Raw genomic sequence first — 19,597 nt, forward strand, 5'->3', positions numbered from 1 at the left:
CTGTCCAGTTTTATACGCTATTATATTCAAAGATATACAAGGAGATTCTCTTTTTTCTACTTGTTTTCTACTTGGTAGAATTAGTAAATGGAATATCTATATCTTCTGGTGCAAAAATTAGATTATTTTTGCAATACACGGGCACTCGACCAGTTGATTCCTGTAAGCAAAGTTTTTTTTTTTTTTTTTGCAAGGCAAGAAACCTAACTAAACCAACCCCATAAAACCCTCACTGAACCTCACGAGACGATCCATGCAGGGGCGGATCTAGGAGGGGTGCTGGGCGTGTTGTAGCACCCCTGCCAGTTACAACTTCTCGTATAGCTTCTTTAGAGAGAGAAGATGAGATAGAAGAAGAATGAGAGGATCAGCACCCTTGTTTGGAACTTCTTTGGATGAAGGAGATCAGCACCCCCCTCGAACCTCCGCTGGCTCCGCCACTGGATCCATGCAATCCATCTTTACGTATGATCCAGAGCGGCTGTCCCACATCCGCTCCACCTCACCGACGTCGAGCTTCAACCGCCCCTGGCACTCCGGCCTCCTCAGGTTGATCAAGCCGACGTCGTACTTGACGGCGCGGCGCCCCCACGGGTGCGTCACCTCGTCGGCGTGGGCCACGTACACGTAGTTCCTCAGCGCCCACGACCGCAGGCCAGCGCCGACGGTGAACCCTTGCGCGCCGTCGATGAACATCGCGCGGTCGCCGATGCCCTACACCCGCGCCCACCTCGGCGGCCTCCAGCTGCTGCTCCGGCTTAGCCGCGCGCGGTACGCCTGGAGAGAAGACCATGCCGAGGCTGTCCCCGGCGCGCGGCGCACCACGAGGAGCACGTCGTCGGCGGAGGACGGCGCCAGGTAGGCGGCGTCGATGTCCCCCACACCCGGCGGCGGCGGGATCACGGCGCAGGCGCGCAGGGTGTCGACGTCGATGACCGTGGTGAAAAACAGGAGCAGCTCGAGGACGAAGAGGCAGCCGCTGCGGTAGTTGATGGTCATGAGCGAGCCGCGCCGCGACTGGTGCACCGGCGTCCACTCGCCGCCGCCGTGCTTGCAGAAGAAGGCTGTGTCTCCGCTCAGGTCCGGCAGCGCCGCGCTCTCGCCGATGAACGGATCGATGAGGTGGCACGCGTGCCTGTAGCACACGTCCGTCGCGAGCACCGTCCCGCCGTACGGGCACGACACGAGCCGGCGGCCGGGCGCCACTTGCAGCCGCACGTCGGCGTCGTCGTGCATGCGACTGTCGGCGAGGGAGAAGACCTTGACCCGCTCTCGGACGCGAAAGCAAGGCAAGGGAGCGTCGACGTCGCCTCCTCCTCGTCCTCCGCTCTGGGCTCGGCTGGAGACAACGCCGTGATGACATCATCGTCCTCTTCGTCCGGCGTTTCTCATCGCGGCGACCACAAGGACGACAACCGCGACCACGACGATGGACGCAGCTGGGGTATTTCCGGGGACGAGGAAAGCAGGAGGGACCTCAGCCCAGCTCTGTACTTGTCCTCGTCCGGCAACGTCGGCGGAGGCGAATCCCGTAGACGAATTTGTTGGGCTTGTCGGACAGTCTCGAGAAGAGGGCGGCGGCGGCCATCGTGTTCGTGACCACGGGCCTCCTAATCTTCAGACGGCGAGATTTCAGGTGTCATCCCTGTCGCCATCACCGTCGCCGTCGCCACGTACCCTGGCTGGCAAGGTTTAGGATTCGGAGAGGAGATTTTTGTGATTGTCAGTCTGCTACCTGAGTTTAGAGGAATACTCAGGGAAGTAGGCTAACTTAGCAGAGCGGAAGCAGAGCGGCGAGATGACAGAGACGCTGGTGGCGGAGGACGGCCGGTGGGCCAGTGTTGAGGTGGGGGAGTTCCAAAACGAAGTGGTTAGTGCGGCAGGAGGGGGGAGGCAAGGGCGAAGCGGCAGGGGCGTTGAAGGTTGAAGAAAGACTGTGACTTACAACCGTCGGGAAGAGTAGAAATAGACGCCTCATAAATAACATCTCTCTTTTATATAACTAGATTAGAGATGGTATGCCTGTTTTTTTTGATAAAGAGACATGTATGCTTGTTGTAATATGTATGTATAACAACCACATCGTTGGTGTTTTAAAACCGCGAATTGGCATTCAGAAAGCACGGGATTTTACTACTGTGTTGCAATATGGATGTATTTTCATACGGGGTGGGCACTTGCCCTGGGACCTAGACCAACTATGAAGGCGTATTTGATTATGGACGGAGTTTCATAACCAATATAAATCCCTAGTTTCTGGTAGGGTCCCATAGTTGTACACAAGGGTAGTGATATCGGCACGTACACCGTGCTGCCAAATTTTTGCAGATGGAAAATCATATGTTGTTGTCCACGTGCTAACTGGAAAGGGGAAGTAAAGTGACATGCAGATGGTCTGTACTGGATCAACGCAGCAGCATGCAGTACTGCGTGTCCCCAACAGCTGGTGGGTAGTCTGCTATCATGTTAAAGTGGTCTGGCAATCAATTTAATTCTCTTTATTAAGGACTCAATAAGTTCATTTTAAGTATGAACATAGGATACATAATGCTCTACATCAATGCCAAGGCGAGATAATTGTCATTGAATGCCTTTGAGGTGAATTCACCAACATTATCCATTCGAATTGACTTAATGCGATTCTCTGAGAAATTAGCACACAAACGAATGATCTGGGCAATGAATTTAGGGAACGCATGGTTCCGTGTAGACAGAAGACATACATGACTCCATCTGGTAGAATCATTTATAAAAACCACGAAGTATCTGAATGGTCCTGACAACGAATTAATTGACCGCATATGTCACCGTGGATTCTCTCTAGGAACCCAGGGACTCAGCCTTTATCTTCAGGTAAGAGGGTCTAGTTATCAACTTTCCTTTTACGCAAGATGTGCAAAAAATCTTCAGGTTTAGGAAAGTGTTTTGATTGAATGTCATGACCAGCAGAACCATTTATAATTTTTCTCATCATTATTCCATGATGATCCAATCTTCAATAACATATCTCTACTACTTTAAAAAAAACATAAAGTTTCCTGTTCCGCTCCCATACATTCCGCTCCCGTGAATCACGCGCGCTGATTCTGCCCCCATCCCCTTCTCTCCTCTCTGAATCCGCTCGCGATTCCAAATAACTCGCGCGCTGATCCGCTCGTTCCGCTCCTCCCTCCCCGTCCGCCACCCACGTGCCGCGCTCGGGCCCGACGAACACCCCCTGCCCCTCGATCCGGCCGCCGCGGAAATCCCCCTCGAACGTGGCCCCCGACGGCCACGAGAACCGGTCCTTCCCGGACGCCTTCCCGCGCCGCCATTACTTTTTTGCTCCGACTCCGTGCCGGTGGTCCGCCATCTATGACGAATGCGGTCGGGCCCGACGAACGCCCCTGCCCCTCGATCCGGCCGCCGCGGAACTCCCCCTCGAACGTCTTGGGCGGCGTTCGTGTGCGCGGCTCCCTCATCGCTGTTGTTCGTGCGGCAGGGGTGTGGACAGGAGGTAGTGCAGCGGCGCGAGGAAAGGGCTGAACCAAAACGCCTGAGGTGCAGATTAGAGGAGGAAAAATCCATCTTGTATCTCGATCTTGCACTAGGTAATGTATAAAATTGTTTCTCCAACTGATTATCCATTGAAGATTGGTTTTAGGTTGGGTAATTAGGCCTAATCTCACCGGACATCACGCTGCTCGCGGGGGGTTTCTGCTACAACATTTCAGCCCGTGCAATATTGATCGAATAGAAGTTTAGGGTTCCTTAAGTGCTGAATCTCATAATGCAATGTACTAGAGAGTTATAGATAATTTCATTACCTTTCTACAGAGTATTATTTCACGGGATTTGAATGAACAGATCTGGATTTATGATTTTTTTAATTCAGTCTGTTTGCAGAGTAGCAGGAAAACTGCGCGATTATTTCGTATCTCAGTTTAACCATAGTAAACCCATCTTGTGATCTGGATCTTGCACTAGGTAATGTATAAAATTGTCTCTCCAATTGATTATCCGTTGAAGATTGGTTTTAGGTTGAGTAATTAGGCCTAATCTCATCGGACATCACGCTGCTCGCGGGGGGTTTCTGCTACAATATTTCAGCCCATGCAATGTTGATCGAATCGAAGTTTAGGGTTCCTTAAGTGCTGAATCTCATAATGCAATGTACTAGAGAGTTGTAGATAATTTCATTACCTTTCCATAGAGTATTATTTCACGGGATTTGGATGAACAGATCTGGTTTTATGATTTTTTTAATTCAGTTTGTTTCCATAGAGAATTATTGCTTTGTAACTTTTATCTCATCAGAGTCCCATAATCAAGAGTAGGATCTAAAGCTACGAACAACGCTCTTGCTCCTTCCGCTAAACGGTAGGCGACACCCTCTATGCTCTTCTTCTACCTTGCTGAACTAATGTTCTTGCAATTATGCTGTAATCCCTCTACTTCGGATTACAAAGCAGAGATGATAATGTATCATTGCTGAATTGCTTGTACAATAGAGATGAAAAGGTATTCATTTCTGGTGGCCAAAATATCTGTTGGCCCTTACACTTTGCTGATTGTACTATGGTTGAAATCTGTTTTGAATTTTGTATCTGTAGTCACTGGTCCCTTGTGAACTTTTCAAATTACCGAACTACCTTTTCTCTCATGAATGATTGTATTCAGGGCAATCTGCAGCATGAGTTCACTGGTAGCAATTGTGTGCCCCTGGAATGTCATGGAGTAAGGCGGGAGCTGATGGGACTTCTCAGATACATGAGGCTCTGCATGTTCTTCTCAAAGAAGCCATATGAAGTGTTTCTAGCGTTTGGTGTGTATGGCCATAGTGATATTCTCATAAGGAAGTCTAAGGCAAGGGTATGTATCACCCTGAGTCATTTTGATGTTTTTTTTCTAGCACAGATTGCAAATGGAGATACCTTAATAGAAGCCTGCATTCACTGTTGTCCGCGATGAAAGTACCAAATGCTTCCTCCTTTTTATTCAGGGTGCGACCAGCGCTAAGGATCGTCTGACAGCAGCAGCTGCTGCAGAGTTTCCATTCCATCATTCAGTGTTACAAGAAGGTCGTAAATCCAACTTGGTGGTTGGACATGTGCATCGTGGAATGGTTGCAACAACTCGTTGGATTGCAGATCAGACCATTCCCTGCCTCAGCAAAGCCGTCGAGCAATTCCCAGATTACAAAATTAAGGTAAATTGTCAAACTTTTTTGACCCTCTTCAAGTGTACATCCCATTTCTCGTTATGCGAGGAAATAAATAAGTACATTGCAGAAGACATGCATGAGGTTTGATTTTTTTTAATCTTTTGCAAAACAACACATGGTATTATGATAATAGTAGTTTACAACAATTCTTGGTCCATTTTGGTTAACAGAGAAAAGTAATCCCTTTGTACTCGGGTGGTTTATCCAATTTTAATCGATACCTGATCTCTGCATTTTCTTTCTCAGATTTTAAGTACATTGCAATGGGAGTTATACTAGAAAATCAATGGGAGTTATCGTGAAAGCAGACTCTGGAAAGAATGCGCTGGTTGTCAAGGTATTATGCATTATTCATATGATTAATGTCTTCTTTAATTAGCGCCCCTTCCACTTTTAGATCATCAGTTGCTACTACATAGCAATTGTCTACTTCTATATTAGAGAAGAGAGGAATAAGTCCATGTTTCAGCATCATCGCAGCGTGATAAAAAGGTTAACAAATTACAAGGTTATCACACAAATGAGTAACAACCGACAACTGGGGGGGGGGGGGGCGAAAGAAATAATCCAGCTAACTAATTTGTGCTACATATTGGTGAGTAGTAACCGTTCTCTACATGAATATATTCTTGCCGCAATTTGTGCTACAAATTGTAAATGTTTGATAAATTGATTTTGCAATTGTTAGAACCAAGGATGATGTATGGAAACATTGCCAATCATGAAGCATTTTTGCGGAGGAAGCTCGAAGAGCAGCAGCAGGCAGCCGAGCTGCAGCAAGCCATCAAGTTGCGGGGACGCCTGTTCATGAGGCTGTAGCTTCTCGACCTCAAGAGCAGGGTTCATCATCTCAGCTCCCCTGTTGGTTCACCCATGTCTCTGGGATAAACTGATGGCAAAGAAATAATCCAGCTAACTAATTTGTGCTACATATTGGTGAGTAGTAACCGTTCTCTATATGCATATATTCTTGCCGCAATTTGTGCTACAAATTGTAAATGTTTGATAAATTGATTTTGCAATTGTTAGAACTAAGAATGATGTATGGAAACATTGCCAATCATGAAGCATTTTTGCGGAGGAAGCTCGAAGAGCAGCAGTAGGCAGCCGAGCTGCAGCAAGCCATCAAGTTGCAGGGACGCCAGTTCATGAGGCTGTAGCTTCTCGACCTCAAGAGCAGGGTTCACCATCTCAGCTCCCTGTTGGGGCGGGCACACGTGAGGTCATGGATGTACAGATATACACCCAAATATTTATCCCATTCTTTTCCGGTTCAGCCATTTTATTCAGCCGTTGCAAGATTACTCAAAAATTCATATTTTCAATCTCTTTTCTCTATAAGTTTAGACTTTCTAAAAGGCTCCAAAAAATCTACCAATTTTCGTGTAGGTTGTATAATTTATAAGCAACCCATTTTAACTGGTTGCACTTAAAAAGCTAGAACGGAATTCAAATTAAAATTCATTAAAGTTGATTGTTTTTGCACATTTCATGAATTTTTAGAGCTTTAAAAGAATTCCCAAAAATAAGAAAAAAATCGCCAATATTCATCTTAATTAATGGGCTAATTTCTAAAATTATCCTCAGATCTAAGTTATATAGTGAAATTTCAAGCTTCTTCGTATGATCTCACTTTTCATGAATTTGATCAATTCCAATTAAATGCAAATGCATGCAACAATTGTTCAAAAATGATCAAAGATGATGCTCATGTTGTATATGTATGTCAATTGTTGTTATTGAAAAAAAAATATTTTCAGAGAGAATCTAAAACCAAAATATTTCTGAGAGAATTCAAACGCTAGGCAGGGCGCGGTGACGGCGTGGGCATGAGCGAGGCGCGGCGCACATGGCTGCACGCGGGCACGATCACGATGGGTATGTACACCCAAGTTAAAAATGCTAGACCCGCCACTGCCCTGCTGTTGGCTCACCCATGTCTCTGGGATAAACTGATGGCAAAGGTAGCATCATTGATGTAACCAATAACTTTTGTATAAGTTTAATATTATCTTGTTTAATTTTTATTTTCGTTGTAACACATGAGTACTCAACTGGTTTTAAAAGTTTCTCTATTTTCAAATATGATCTGCATTGCGACATATTCTTCTAGTGGCTTAATATGTGTAGTACAATCGAGAGGAATTATTAGTGTGCAAATAAACCCTTTTTGCATTTCTCTGGAATTTCATGAAATTAATTAAACCCCAAAACCTATAGCTACTCAGATCTATCTAGCCCCTGAGATGGAGGTGGGGCCTGGACCCACGTTGACCCGGTCAAAATTGACGCGGGGGGTGGGGGACAGAGGGCGGCGGCGGCCAGAATTTGAGAGCTCGCCGGCGGCGAGCGGGGCAGCGGCTTGGCCGGCGGTGGGAACCACAAGCACCATAGCGCGACGAGGAGTCCGTTTGGAGTGGATGAGGCGACATGTGGCGGCGGGAGCATGGCCGGCGGCGGCGCTCTACGGCGAGAGAAGGAGGAAGGGGAGGGGCGCATGACGCTCACCAGATCGCGGGCGACCTCGTGGCAGGGTCGGCTTGGACGGGGAACGGCCGGAGTTGGGCGGTCGACGGAGGGGGGCGGGGGGGCTCGGGCGGCCGGCCGCGAGGAAGAAGATGGCGCGCGCACGAGCTGTGGGCCGAGGGGTGGAACGAGGAACTGCCGAGCGGATAGTGGAACTCCAACGCTGCTTCCATGGTGGACCTGAGCTGAGTTTTGGGCTGGGAGGCGGGCAGGTGGTCGGCGGGGGGCGACTGCCGTGGAGCTGCCTACTCTGTGCCGCCGGTGGAGGGAAACGCGAGAGAGAGAGAGCAGGGAGGAGCGGGGCTGTTGCTGCTTGCGCTCGGCGAGAGAGTGAATGAGGGAGAGAGCACAGAGCACGGAGGGCCGGGTGGAGGTGAAGGTCTGCGCTCGGCTGTGAATGTCGGCCGCGTGGAGCTGCATGTCTGCCGAACCAACGGGAAGAGAAGGCAGAGGGAAGGAGAAGATGACAGGTGGGACCCGAGTCCAGTGTTGACCAAATCCAAATCCTCCCCTCCAATTTGACTGACAGATTGGACTACCTAAAGGCGTCCAAAATTCACACAAATTTTTGTGTTGGTAGAACAATTACCAGAGAACCCATTTTGACAAGTTTCACTGCCATAGCTGCTGTAGATTTAAAATTAAAATTATTCAAACTTGGCAGCCTTTAAACATTGGGTGAATTTTTAAGGGTTCAGGTTGACCTCCAAAAATTTGGGAAAATTCGCCATAAATCGTAGTTTGGGTTATTAATTCCTAAAATTATTTTGAACCATATGTTGAACAATAAATTTGTGAGCTTCTTCACAATGCGCCATTTGTTAATTAATCTAACCATTTGAATTCAAATTCGATTATATTCAGAAGATGCTCAACAAAATTCAAATATGGTTCTTATCCACCTAGGATGTTTATTCTTGGTTACTTTCATATGTTGAATATTTTAATTATTACTTTACTTTGTTTCATCATATAGCTCTTTACTCATTTAACTCAACGATTCAAGTTCAAAATTTCAAAACCAATGCAAACAATGCTCAAAATTTTAAATCATGGTGCACATGATGCTCATGGATGCATTCAAACATGAAATGCAAAAATTGGGATGTGACATGAACAATTGAGTAAATGGATCCTTGGCAATGAGGTATGGGTTCTAGCTGTAGTGGAACAATATGAACAACTTGATTCTGGTGAGCATCAGTTGGCTGTACAAGAATTGTTGGTTGAATTTCAAGGTGTCTTTGGAGAACCTCAACAATTGCCTCATGTTAGAGAATATGACCATGATGTACCTTTAGTTCCTGTAGTTGTCCCTGTAAATTCCAGACGACATAAATATTCACCATTTCATAAAGATGAAATTGAGAAACAGGTAACAACGCTTGTACAGTGTGGTCTCATTATACCCAAGTTTAGCCCTTTTGCTTCACCAGTTCTTTTTGTCCAAAAGAAGGATAGTTCTTGGTGCCTATGTGTAAGATTATAGGAAGTTGAATTGCATCACAGTCAGGAATATATTCCCTATGCCATTGATAGATGAAATCATTGATGAATTAGCTGGAATTAAATTTTTCACAAGCTTAGATACGAGGGCTGGTTACCATCAAATCAGGATGAGGCATGAAGATGAACATAAAACAACCTTTAAGACTCATCACGGGCATTATCAGTTCAAGGTGATGCCATTTGGCCTTATCAATGAACCAACTACTTTTTAGTGTGCTATGAATTCTATTTTGAGTCGTTTTCTCAGGAAATTTGCTTTAGTATTCATTGATGATATTTTAGTGTAGAGCCCAACTCTGGAAAGTCATGTGGTTCATCTTAGAAAGGTGTTGAGCATAAGTTCTTTATCAAGGAGTCCAAGTGCTCCTTTGCTCAACAACAACTTATGTATTTGGGGCATATTATATCTGCTGATGGGGTAGCTACTGATCCAAGTAAGATAGAGGCTATGCTCAATTGGCCAACACCATCTTCAATAACTGAATTGAGGGGATTTTTGGGCCTTACTGGATACTATAGGAAATTTGTGAGAAATTATGGAATCATTGCCAAGCCTTTGACTAATCTGTTGAGGAAGAAGCAGTTTTAGTGGACTTCTGATGCTAATCAAGCTTTTCAAAACCTGAAGCAAGCAATGGTAACGACCCCCTATCTTGGCAATACCTGATTCCAATGAACCATTCATGATAGAAACTGATGCATGTGATTCTGGCTTAGGTGCAGTTTTGATGCAAAAAGATAGACTTGTAGCCTTCTTGAGTAAGTCCTTGAGTGATGTTCACAAGCACTTTCCATTTATGAGAAATAATTTTTAGCTCTCATTATGGCTGTAGAGAAATGGAGATCTTATTTACAGAGTTTATCATTAGAACTGCCAACAAGAGTCTTTGCTATCTGGAAGAGCAATATTTACAAACAAATATGCAAAAGAATGCTATGGCATGATTGATGGGTTTACAATTCAAAATAGTGTAAAAAAAAGGCAAGGAAAATGTAGCTGCTGATGCCTTGTCTAGAGTGGGACATTTAATGTCTATTCAAGCTGTGACTGAGATTAAACTTGCCTAGGTTCAAGAAGTTCTCAATTCTTATGCCACTGATCCTTCTGCTCAACAATTATTGGTCAAGCTGGCTATGAAAAGCCCATATGAACAAAGATTTTCTCTGCAGCAGGGAGTGATCAGACATGGAGACCAAATCTGGGTAGGTGAAAACTCTGCATTACATACTAAATTGATTGATGCCTTCCATTCAAGTGATATAGCTGGTCATTAAGGTATGCAAGTTACTTATTATTGTCTCAAGAAGATGTTTTATTGGAAGGGATTGAAAATGGATGTAGAAAATTATGTGAAACAATGTACTATATGCCAGCAAGCCAAACATGAGAAGTTACACCCAGCTGATCTTCTGCAACCCTTGCCAGTACCACATGGAGCTTGGCAAGACATAACCATGGATTTTATAGAGGGCCTCCCAAAATCTGAAGGTGCTGATATCATACTTGTTATTGTTGATAGGTTCATAAAGTATGCTCATTTCTTACCTTCGAAACATCCTTTTTCTACTCCGAAAGTGGCTAGACTGGTTTTGAACAATGTAGTGAAACTCCATGGTTTACCTTACTGATAGAGACAAGGTTTTTACCAGTGCCTTTTGGAAAGAGTTGTTTAAGTTGATGGACACCAAGTTACATTTGAGCACAGCCTACCATCCACAAACTGACGGTAGTGAGAGGGTAAATCAATGCCTAGAGATGTATCTTAGATGTGCAATTCACAATTCACCACATAAATAGAAGTCATGGTTGGCATTAGCTGAGTTCTAGTACAACTCTTCTTTGGGGTGTTCTCCTTTCAAGGCCTTATATGGATATGATCCTCCTTTTGGTGCAACCGATATGCTGCAAGAGGGGCAAGTTCATTCTGAATTGCTGAGACAACATCTGATAGCAGCACAAAACATGATGAAAACACAAGCTGATCGTCACAGAACTGATCGCGAGTTTCAGGTTGGAGAACAAGTGTTACGGAAACTTCAGTCGCATGCTCAAACTTTTTCGGCCCTTACTGTGTGTTTGAAAGAATTGGGGCAGCTGCTTATAGATTGGGGTTGCCGGAAGGAGCACAGATCCACCCTGTTTTCCACGTATTGCAGTTAAAGCCAGTTGCCAATGGTGATCGACTTGGAAAAGGAAGACTTGGTGCCAGGAGAAGTGCTGGACCGACGTCTCATCAAGAAAGGTAACAATGCAATCCCGCAAGTACTGGTGATATGGTCTCTGTCTTCTGCCTGAATCAGCTACTTGGGAGGATCTGAATGTTGTGAAGAAGCGTTTTCCTGCATCTTTTGCTTGGGGACAAGCAAGTTCTGGAGGCGAGGGAGGTGTAAAACCTTATAGTACGGTGGCAATACAACAAAGGCGTAAATGAGAAAGGCGTAACCGACGACGGGATTAGTTCTGGTGCGGTGGCATGTGTTAGCTGGCGTCAGTGGGCTCTAAGGGTAGAGTCCGGGCTTGGAATGTTATAACCCATCCATATGTATTGTGTGATCTTCCTATGAATCGAATCGTGTAGAATCTGCCTACTTGTCTCTCTCGCGTGCTCTCGCGAGTAGCTGTGCATCGCTCATGTCCTGGCACTGGCAGATCCTCGCCTGCGGCCAAGGGTGGTTACATCCCTGACAGGTGACATGGGCAAGGGGCTCGGATCCACATTCTTTATGCAAAGTAGTACGTAATAGAATGAGGACAACATTAAGTAAACTGAAAAGTTCCTACCATCTCTCTGGGAAAGTTGTAGGTCAAGCCTGGGCTTGGATTGTTTGCTGAAAGCACTGAGATATAGGGGTATAACACTATGTTTGCAATCTGCCTTGCAGGGCTCTTTTACGGTGCTCCTCTGAGGAAATTTCAATTTAAACCGTTGATTGACAGAGAGTAGTTTTGACCATATGGAATTCAAGCAGTGAGTGCAATTACTGCACTAACCTTTAGAAGGTCAAAGTAACCTCTTACCCTCTACAAGGTAATATATCATCCTAACTATTAGATCAAAGGAAACCAACAACTCTCATAAAAAATAGTGTACCTTAGAATCTGTTTTGCAATCTCTACAACTTAAAAAATCAGTAACGTTCCTTCCTCCCGTCCCTTTTTTGTTTGCTCCAACAAGCTGGGAGCATGAAGATTTTTCTGCTGGTGCTTGGCATTGGTTGACAGGCTCGCTCGATCTTTCTGGACACTGGCCAGACCGAGCGTTTGCTGGTGATAGCACTGGCATCGGGGCCCTCCTGACAGCAGGTGGAGCTGGCAGCACAGGAACCAAGCACGCTGAGAGCTCGCCGTTTCTTCCACGCGTAGTATATGATACTCCCTCCAATTGCAAATATAGGTTGTTTTAGACTTGTGCACAAGGATTAAGAAAGTAGATCAAATGACTTTGTTGCCCTTCATTTATTTTGTATTGAAAAAGATAACTCATTTATTTGTGAGAGTGGTAGCATTTATTTAACAAGGATAAAATAGGACAAAAAAAAACATAAAAATTTAAAAATAACTTATATTTAAAGAATAGTTGAGAAGGCTGAAACGATCTATATTTGTAATGAGGAGGAGTATTGAATTTCGTCCGCTCAGTCAGCCCACAACTGGCCCATTTCCATCATAAATGCACGGGACACGTCATCATTACCACGCTGTAACCCTAGCCTTCCTCGAAGCTTCTCGTCCTTCCCTGAAGATTCTCGTCCTCCTCCTCGTCGCCCCCAGGGATCGGGACCCGTCGGTGTGCCGCCTCAGTGTGGAGCTCGAGGTCCTAGCGGGATCCCTCGCCGTCGACCCGCCTGCCAACCCAGCCACCGCCCAGATCTCGCCGCCGATCCATATAGTCCAGATCTGGCAGTTGGCGGAATCCATATAGCCCAGATCTGCCACTCTTCTCACTGGATCCATGAACAGATATATTAGTGAAATCACGCCACAAGTGTGCTCTTGGAGACGTAGAAGACGACGCCAGGCCGACGGCGAGGGAGGGAATGCCCGGTCGGCGATGGGGTAAGGAAGTTCGGCGTCACCGCCGTCCCCTCTGCCCCCTTCTTCCACTCCACGATCCGTGCATCACTGCCATGCACCGCTGTCTCCTCAGCTTCCTCTCGCGTCGCCACTGCCGTCACCGCCGCGCCGCACCCACCGCGTCGAGGGACACCACCGCATCTTAGGTACGCTAAGCTGTCTCGCAATCTGCAGCACCCCATATTTTTCCTTTCGATTCACAATGTGATCGGAGAACTGCTCTCCTCTCCAAACTCGCACGCATGCAGCTCCGGCAGCTCGCGTTGAGCTACTTCGAGGAGTTTCTGGACTGCGCCGCCGTCGCCGCCATGGCAAGGGGTTAGTTTGCTTCAATGGTGCTGGTGCCACCTCTTGTTGGTAAGTGACTGGTGGCAGGCCGGAGTTTCTGTACATGTAGTTGTTTTTGTTTCACTAGGACGCGCAAATGTACATGTAGGTGCTCTATTCGATCGGCAGATGTGCTACAAGCACACGCCCAAGACCTGCCGGAACTTCGTCGAGCTGGCACGCTGCGGTTACTACGACAACGTCATCTTTCACCGGATCATCAAGGTCTCTCTTTTTTTATCCTTTCGCTTCTCAAGTTCTCCTTGCTTGTGTTGTCTGATCCGAATCCAGTGAGGTTACTTAATGAGTGGATGATGTTCTTGTGCTTGTTTAGGATTTCATCGTGCAAGGTGGGGATCCTACTGGAACCGGCAGAGGTGGCGAGTCCATCTATGGGTGAGCAATCTGTCCACTGCCCTTGCTTTATTCTCGAATCGACAATTACATTGTCACTGAAGTGGAATAAATGGTAGCTTACAACACCAATAGATGTATACCATATATGGGTCTTAAGCATTGTGTTGGGAAAGATTAGCTGCTCTCTTTGTGCACCATTTTGGTGGCCATGTTACCACTGTTTTGGCCTGCTGTATGCTGTCTTATTTGGGGATAAGCTAATTTGTTACACCGGCTGTAAGACCCTTTTTTTCTAGGGCCGGTTGTAAGATGAAGTTGTTTGTGCCATTCTTGCTCTTTGGTTGGGATTCTGGCTAAGATTGGTTCACTTGCCGCTGTTGCTGTCTTTGTAGAGCAAAGTTTGAGGATGAAATAAAGCCAGAGTTGAAGCACACTGGGGCTGGAATTCTGTCCATGGCAAACGCTGGTCCAAATACTAATGGAAGCCAGTTCTTCATAACTCTTGCACCTTGTCAGTCACTTGATGGTAAGGCTAGGCACTTTGGATCATTGGTACCACCATTGTACATCTATGCTTTTTGCTTGTCTACTTTCTTTGAATTTTGTCGACCTTTTTCACTGGAAAGTTGAAATTCATTCCATAGGTTGATTCATCAATGGATTTTCTGATTGCCACCTGAAAACATGTCGATTAAGTAGACGTCTATTGGTGCTATGGGCACATGAGCTGTAAAACTGATATTTGAATATTTTTGTCCTTTCTAATAGAATTGATTGGAATTGAGTTAATTGGCCATATATTGTATTTGCTTATTTAATCTGAAGGACTACGAAGACCCAAGTCACATTGGTGTTTGAAGTGCTCTTTATGTACCTGTTTAAACATTGATAAATATTGGTGTTTCCGTTTTTATCATTATGTTATCATGTTGTGCCTAATACACACAGTTCAGGGATTATAATGATTGCATAACTGTGCTATTATTTCTTGCACCTGTCTTTGTCTGATATATTCAACCATAGGAGGTTTTGTGTCTCAATGTCAATACTCAAAATTTGCTCACATCTGAATTTGGCATGATAGATAAAACTCATGTTGGATTTTTCCACCATCTCATTATGCTTGCATTTCATACGGTTAGCATGATTGTAATGTTCCAGGAAAGCATACAATTTTTGGGAGGGTATGCAGAGGAATGGAAATTGTTAAGTGCCTTGGAAGTGTGCAGACCGACAAAAATGATAGGCAATATTTCAACTATATCCTATAGTTGTACATATCGCACCGTATATCTTGCATCTGATTTCTCATCAACGAAGGGTTTAATTGTATGGCAATGGCTTTGCAGCGTATAGCTTACATTAGGAGTTTCTATACATGTAATTGCATGGCAATGGCTTTGCAGCTTCGATGGTGCTGGCGCCACCTCTTGTTGGTAAGTGACTGGTGGCAGGCCGGAGTGTGAGAAGGAATTTGAGGTGATAATTCTTGTCAATTGCTGCCACTGATGACTAGGTGTTCTTGTGTTCTTGTCCTAATTATTTTGGTTGGTGTAATCTGCAGAATGAGCTGGACTTCCATTCTTTTTTTCCTCATGTACATGATAGTGTCCTGCATGCAAAGATGTATGCTTATAAAGATTTACAAACATAATAGCTCTCTTTTGGGTTTTTAGTACGCTGCGTTGGTTCTTCCCAGGACTGCTGCTTGTTCGTTTCTTTATTGGCAATAATAATCAAGATGCTGCAAATTGAATATCTTAGTCTTTGGTATGTATTAATGGCTTAATTCAGTGAAGCGAGAATTGCTACTTTGTATGGTTTCCCTCTTCAATCTTTGGAAGCCTCCATCTTCCTTACTTGACTGAGTATGTATTCATCATTCAGTTCGAGCTTATTTAGAATTTTCTTTGATCTTTTGTACGTCGATATAGAAACCCTTCTCGCCCAGTGTATATGAAAAATGTTACATTGTCAATTAATGTTATTCATTGATTTCTATCCAAGGTTGATTCAATCATAATTGTTTATGGAAGTTCTACATCTAAATTTTCAAATGTTGTGGGGCTCGTTAAGCCAATGACGACAAATATTGTAGTATGAAAATATTCGGCTTCCGTTGCAACGTATAGGTACGTAACTAGTCCATGATAACATTTTTTTTCACAATACAAGGTTAAGTAATTAAGGAAATTCAGGACCATTATATAATTTAGAGTGAAACAACAAAATTATATGTAATTTTGATGGTATGATCACTCACTGAGGATAAACAATCCATCTGCAGTGCTGGCGGGGAACGAAAGGAGGCGATCCTAAATCTAGTTACCTTCGCTGCCGGTGGCGGCATCTTCGGCTCCTAGCAACTTCGCCGGGAGGGTTTGGAGCAGCCGCGCCGTTGCTTCTTGCAATCTTTGCGTAGTTAAAGTCGGGAGGGTTTTTCTGAGACGATGCGGCCGATGCTGTGCCAGCTTTTTTGACCGTTCGTTTATGTGGAAAAATGGTCAGCCAGGCCATGTCCTACTAGGGCAGCTCTCTTTTATATCCTTTATTTCCTTTCAATTCTATATAATTTATTTCTTGTGATTTGGATTTATATTGTTCTTTTCATACACACTTAACATTTTAAAAGACTGAATGCAACAATTTACTAAACCCAGTTAAACAACACGAAATATCCCAAGCGACCACTTTTTGCCTAACAATAATTTTTGAAGACATAGCACAAACAGTTGCCAGACTCATACCTCATCCAACAATTTGTAATGACATGTCCAACCTCTATACGAGATTTTTCTGAAATAGTATTTTTAATTTTTTTGTACAATATTTTTGAACTATTGAATTATTAAGAAAGACATAACATTCAATTTGGATATAATTTTGCTCAATATGGTCAAAAGGTTTTCATATCGAACACCTGATTAAATATAAACATATTTGAATTTTGAAGAAAATCCATACATGTCCAAAGTTTGACCACACACCTGCTCCGACCTAAGTAGATGTGTCATGTGTCTGACCATTTTTGCGGAAACTGATGGCCGACCACCAGAAAGGAAATTTGATAGGAACTGACACGCGATAAGTGATATGTTCTCTTGAAAAAGAACTTTGTTTTTGCGAGGATCGAAAAAGAAGAATATAATATGTTTACACAATTATTTCTATCTTTTTAATTAACTCGTTAGAAATAATACCTCAGCCAACATTTGAAATAGACATAGGATTGCATATCGGGGTATTATGTGTGCTATGCTGTGGAATTATGCTGTTATATCCCAGTAAAGATTCTTAACGAATTAGTTTATCCATATTTAGAAAATAAGCATTGCTGAAAGCCAACGCAATGGCAATCGAAACCTTAGACATGGCAATGGCTGCGGCGTTGGGCAGCCGGTGCGAGCTGCTTGGCCACCATGTCACGTGGAACGCTGTGGGTACACACTCAAAACGCCGAATGAACCCTAGTGGCTGGTGTTGTACGCCTGCGGCTCTACCAAGAGGTGGTTCACATATCTTTTCTTTCAAGAACTCTTTAGTCTGAACTTCGAAACTCCTCTCACACGGTCACTCGGAGACGTCGAGGCACTCGAGGTGGGGGCAGCCCTCGAGGATGGCGTAGACCCCTTTGTTGGTCAGGTTGTTGCCTGCCATCTGAAGAACACGGAGCTCGTGCAAGCTTTCTGCGATGGCAAAGGCATCCCTATTCTGCCTCGCCTCCCAATCCTCGTGTGATTCCTCAGGTTCCTCGTCTTCGTCTTCATACTGTTGACGATATTCCATCTCCATCTCACGCCTGACTGATCTGATCAGAATCATACAACTCCTCAATATGGATTCTTAGACGCTTCAGCTGTGGGCGCACATGGCCAACGTATCTGAAAAACTCCGCTGGCGGTTTGGTAATGAGCACTCTATCTCCTCTAGAAGTGGACATTTATCTGCCAGCTTAACCAATGTTTCCGAAAAATACACGCATGCAATGAGTCGAATGCTTTTCAAAAGAATTGGCCATACAGAGATAAGTACACAAACGACAGGGGATCAAATGAACCGGGCAATAGCAAGTACCAGAAGAATTAGCTGAAAAGACTAAGAAGTTGCAGATATTTTAAATCACATAAGGTGCGTTTTAAAGTAGGTGAAGCATGGAAGCAACCACAGATACCGAACTTATTTGGATGTAGATGACCTACTTTAAAAGCACACAAATAATAAACCACCCTGCTTGCTCACTTTGATCTCCATAACTCGTTTTTTTCATTAATATGATAATTAGTGAATGTATTGCCTGTAGAACCCTCCATATGTCATCCTATTGTCCTTTTTTTGGCGGAATACACGCATTCAACCAATTTGACATGGCGTGCTGTGAATCAGGTAATCAAACTTTGGTCGGGCCAAAGTCCCATGTAGTTGGTGGGAATCAATATGCAATTCATGTTTGGTCAGATAAATGTGCAATTTAGTGTCGGAATTGGACAAATATAAGTATATAACAGGGTACATGCGAGAACGCACAATAAAATTGCAGTCCGGTTACTTATGGGAGATTCATAGGCATCATGTATGATAATGGGAATGTAAATGATCGAAAATGATATACTCAGTGGGGATAAATATTGGAAGTACTGCATTAATAAAAACTGATATCGAGCAAAGGTAGAGTAAAATGATTAAAGATTCAAAGGTCAATTTCTTCAATCCAAGAACTGAAATTTAGCATGTCAAGAACAATACCTGCTCGCAATGTAATCCAAGAGTTCATAAGTAACAAACTTCTGAGCCCAGAATGATTCCATCCGTCCCTCAGAGCGATCAATAGCCACTTTTGCCGTGGCACACATGGTATCTATGCCCTTTGAGAAAACAACTTGTGGCGTGCCATGTCCACGAAACGCCAAAGTTCAGGTGCCTTTGCAGCCGCCAACCATGAGTGGCACACAAGGCCTGCGCCCATCAGGATCTCAATGGTCCCAAGCTTCATGAAGATTGAGGAGAGGGCGTCGAGTGGGAGCTCAGACCAATCCCTCACAGGTGACTCTGCCAAGGGGTTTGGGTCTACATCCATTGTGCAAAGTGGTACCTAAAAATGGTGAAAAATAAAAGTTTGGGTGATACAGTCGTTCTAACAAGCATGAAGACTTTGTATGCCAATTAAAAACACAAGGCCATCCGCGATAACCAGGAAAGTTGTAATACTTGAGATATTTTAGATCAAACCTAGATTGATATGTTGAAACCACCACATGTAGCGCTAGTTTTGCAAGAATCGATCATATTAGCTTGTGCCATCCCAACATAAGAACCTTATTCACAACACAAGATCGTACAACTTGATTAGAATAACCTAGGGGCATCGAATAATTTAGACTGAAACAACCACAAATATTTAAACACGTTTTGATGATGTGAACCGTGATCTTTTATAAAGGACTGTTTCCCTAAAAAGAAAATATCTGGTGGCTACTGCTGAGAAATGAAAAGGGGAATGGGTTCAATGTACAAAGCAAACAGGAAGCGAAGATCTCACTAAAATGACGGATAACTACTGCGAAAACAGCCGGCTGATTGGTAACTAGGAAATAGCAGTTGTG

The 19,597-nt window shown here is 44.3% G+C and overlaps 3 protein-coding genes and 2 pseudogenes across 14 annotated transcripts; 2 read left to right on the forward strand and 3 right to left on the reverse strand.

The window, feature by feature from the left end:
- Positions 1–367: 367 nt before the first annotated feature.
- On the reverse strand, positions 368–1,588 carry LOC133895020 (uncharacterized; annotated as a pseudogene).
- A 1,477-nt stretch (positions 1,589–3,065) lies between these two features.
- On the forward strand, positions 3,066–6,090 carry LOC133895777 (uncharacterized). Of its 3 annotated transcripts, none has more exons than XR_009905649.1 (4): positions 3,066–4,851; positions 4,982–5,188; positions 5,450–5,540; positions 5,892–6,090. XR_009905649.1 is itself a non-coding variant. In XM_062336283.1 (3 exons), the coding sequence occupies exons 1-3, from the start codon at positions 4,558–4,560 to the stop codon at positions 5,480–5,482; spliced, it is 534 nt and encodes a 177-aa protein (XP_062192267.1). In that variant the 5' UTR covers positions 3,066–4,557; the 3' UTR covers positions 5,483–5,657. The 3 variants fall into 3 exon arrangements, 1 of the variants encoding a protein (XP_062192267.1); XR_009905650.1 differs by having other exon boundaries at positions 5,000–5,188; XM_062336283.1 differs by lacking the exon at positions 5,892–6,090 and having other exon boundaries at positions 5,450–5,657.
- Positions 6,091–7,423: 1,333 nt separating this feature from the next.
- LOC133895021 (pollen-specific leucine-rich repeat extensin-like protein 3) lies at positions 7,424–8,149 on the reverse strand. The gene has a single exon (XM_062335236.1). The coding sequence runs from the start codon at positions 8,147–8,149 to the stop codon at positions 7,424–7,426; it is 726 nt and encodes a 241-aa protein (XP_062191220.1).
- A 4,734-nt stretch (positions 8,150–12,883) lies between these two features.
- LOC133894723 (peptidyl-prolyl cis-trans isomerase CYP18-2-like) lies at positions 12,884–16,583 on the forward strand. Of its 10 annotated transcripts, none has more exons than XR_009905502.1 (9): positions 12,884–13,459; positions 13,562–13,670; positions 13,750–13,865; positions 13,975–14,036; positions 14,390–14,523; positions 15,159–15,243; positions 15,347–15,476; positions 15,562–16,129; positions 16,285–16,583. XR_009905502.1 is itself a non-coding variant. In XM_062334882.1 (8 exons), the coding sequence occupies exons 2-7, from the start codon at positions 13,646–13,648 to the stop codon at positions 15,435–15,437; spliced, it is 456 nt and encodes a 151-aa protein (XP_062190866.1). In that variant the 5' UTR covers positions 12,884–13,459; positions 13,562–13,645; the 3' UTR covers positions 15,438–15,476; positions 16,285–16,583. The 10 variants fall into 10 exon arrangements, 2 of the variants coding, with proteins under 2 accessions (XP_062190866.1, XP_062190867.1); XR_009905498.1 differs by having other exon boundaries at positions 15,404–15,865; positions 16,005–16,129; XR_009905497.1 differs by having other exon boundaries at positions 15,404–15,476.
- A 984-nt stretch (positions 16,584–17,567) lies between these two features.
- LOC133895022 (putative F-box/LRR-repeat protein 23) lies at positions 17,568–19,071 on the reverse strand (annotated as a pseudogene).
- Between the last annotated feature and the right edge of the window lie 526 nt (positions 19,072–19,597).

The sequence above is a fragment of the Phragmites australis genome, chromosome 16, assembly GCF_958298935.1.
Source record: "Phragmites australis chromosome 16, lpPhrAust1.1, whole genome shotgun sequence".
NCBI classification, from domain to species: Eukaryota; Viridiplantae; Streptophyta; class Magnoliopsida; order Poales; family Poaceae; genus Phragmites; species Phragmites australis.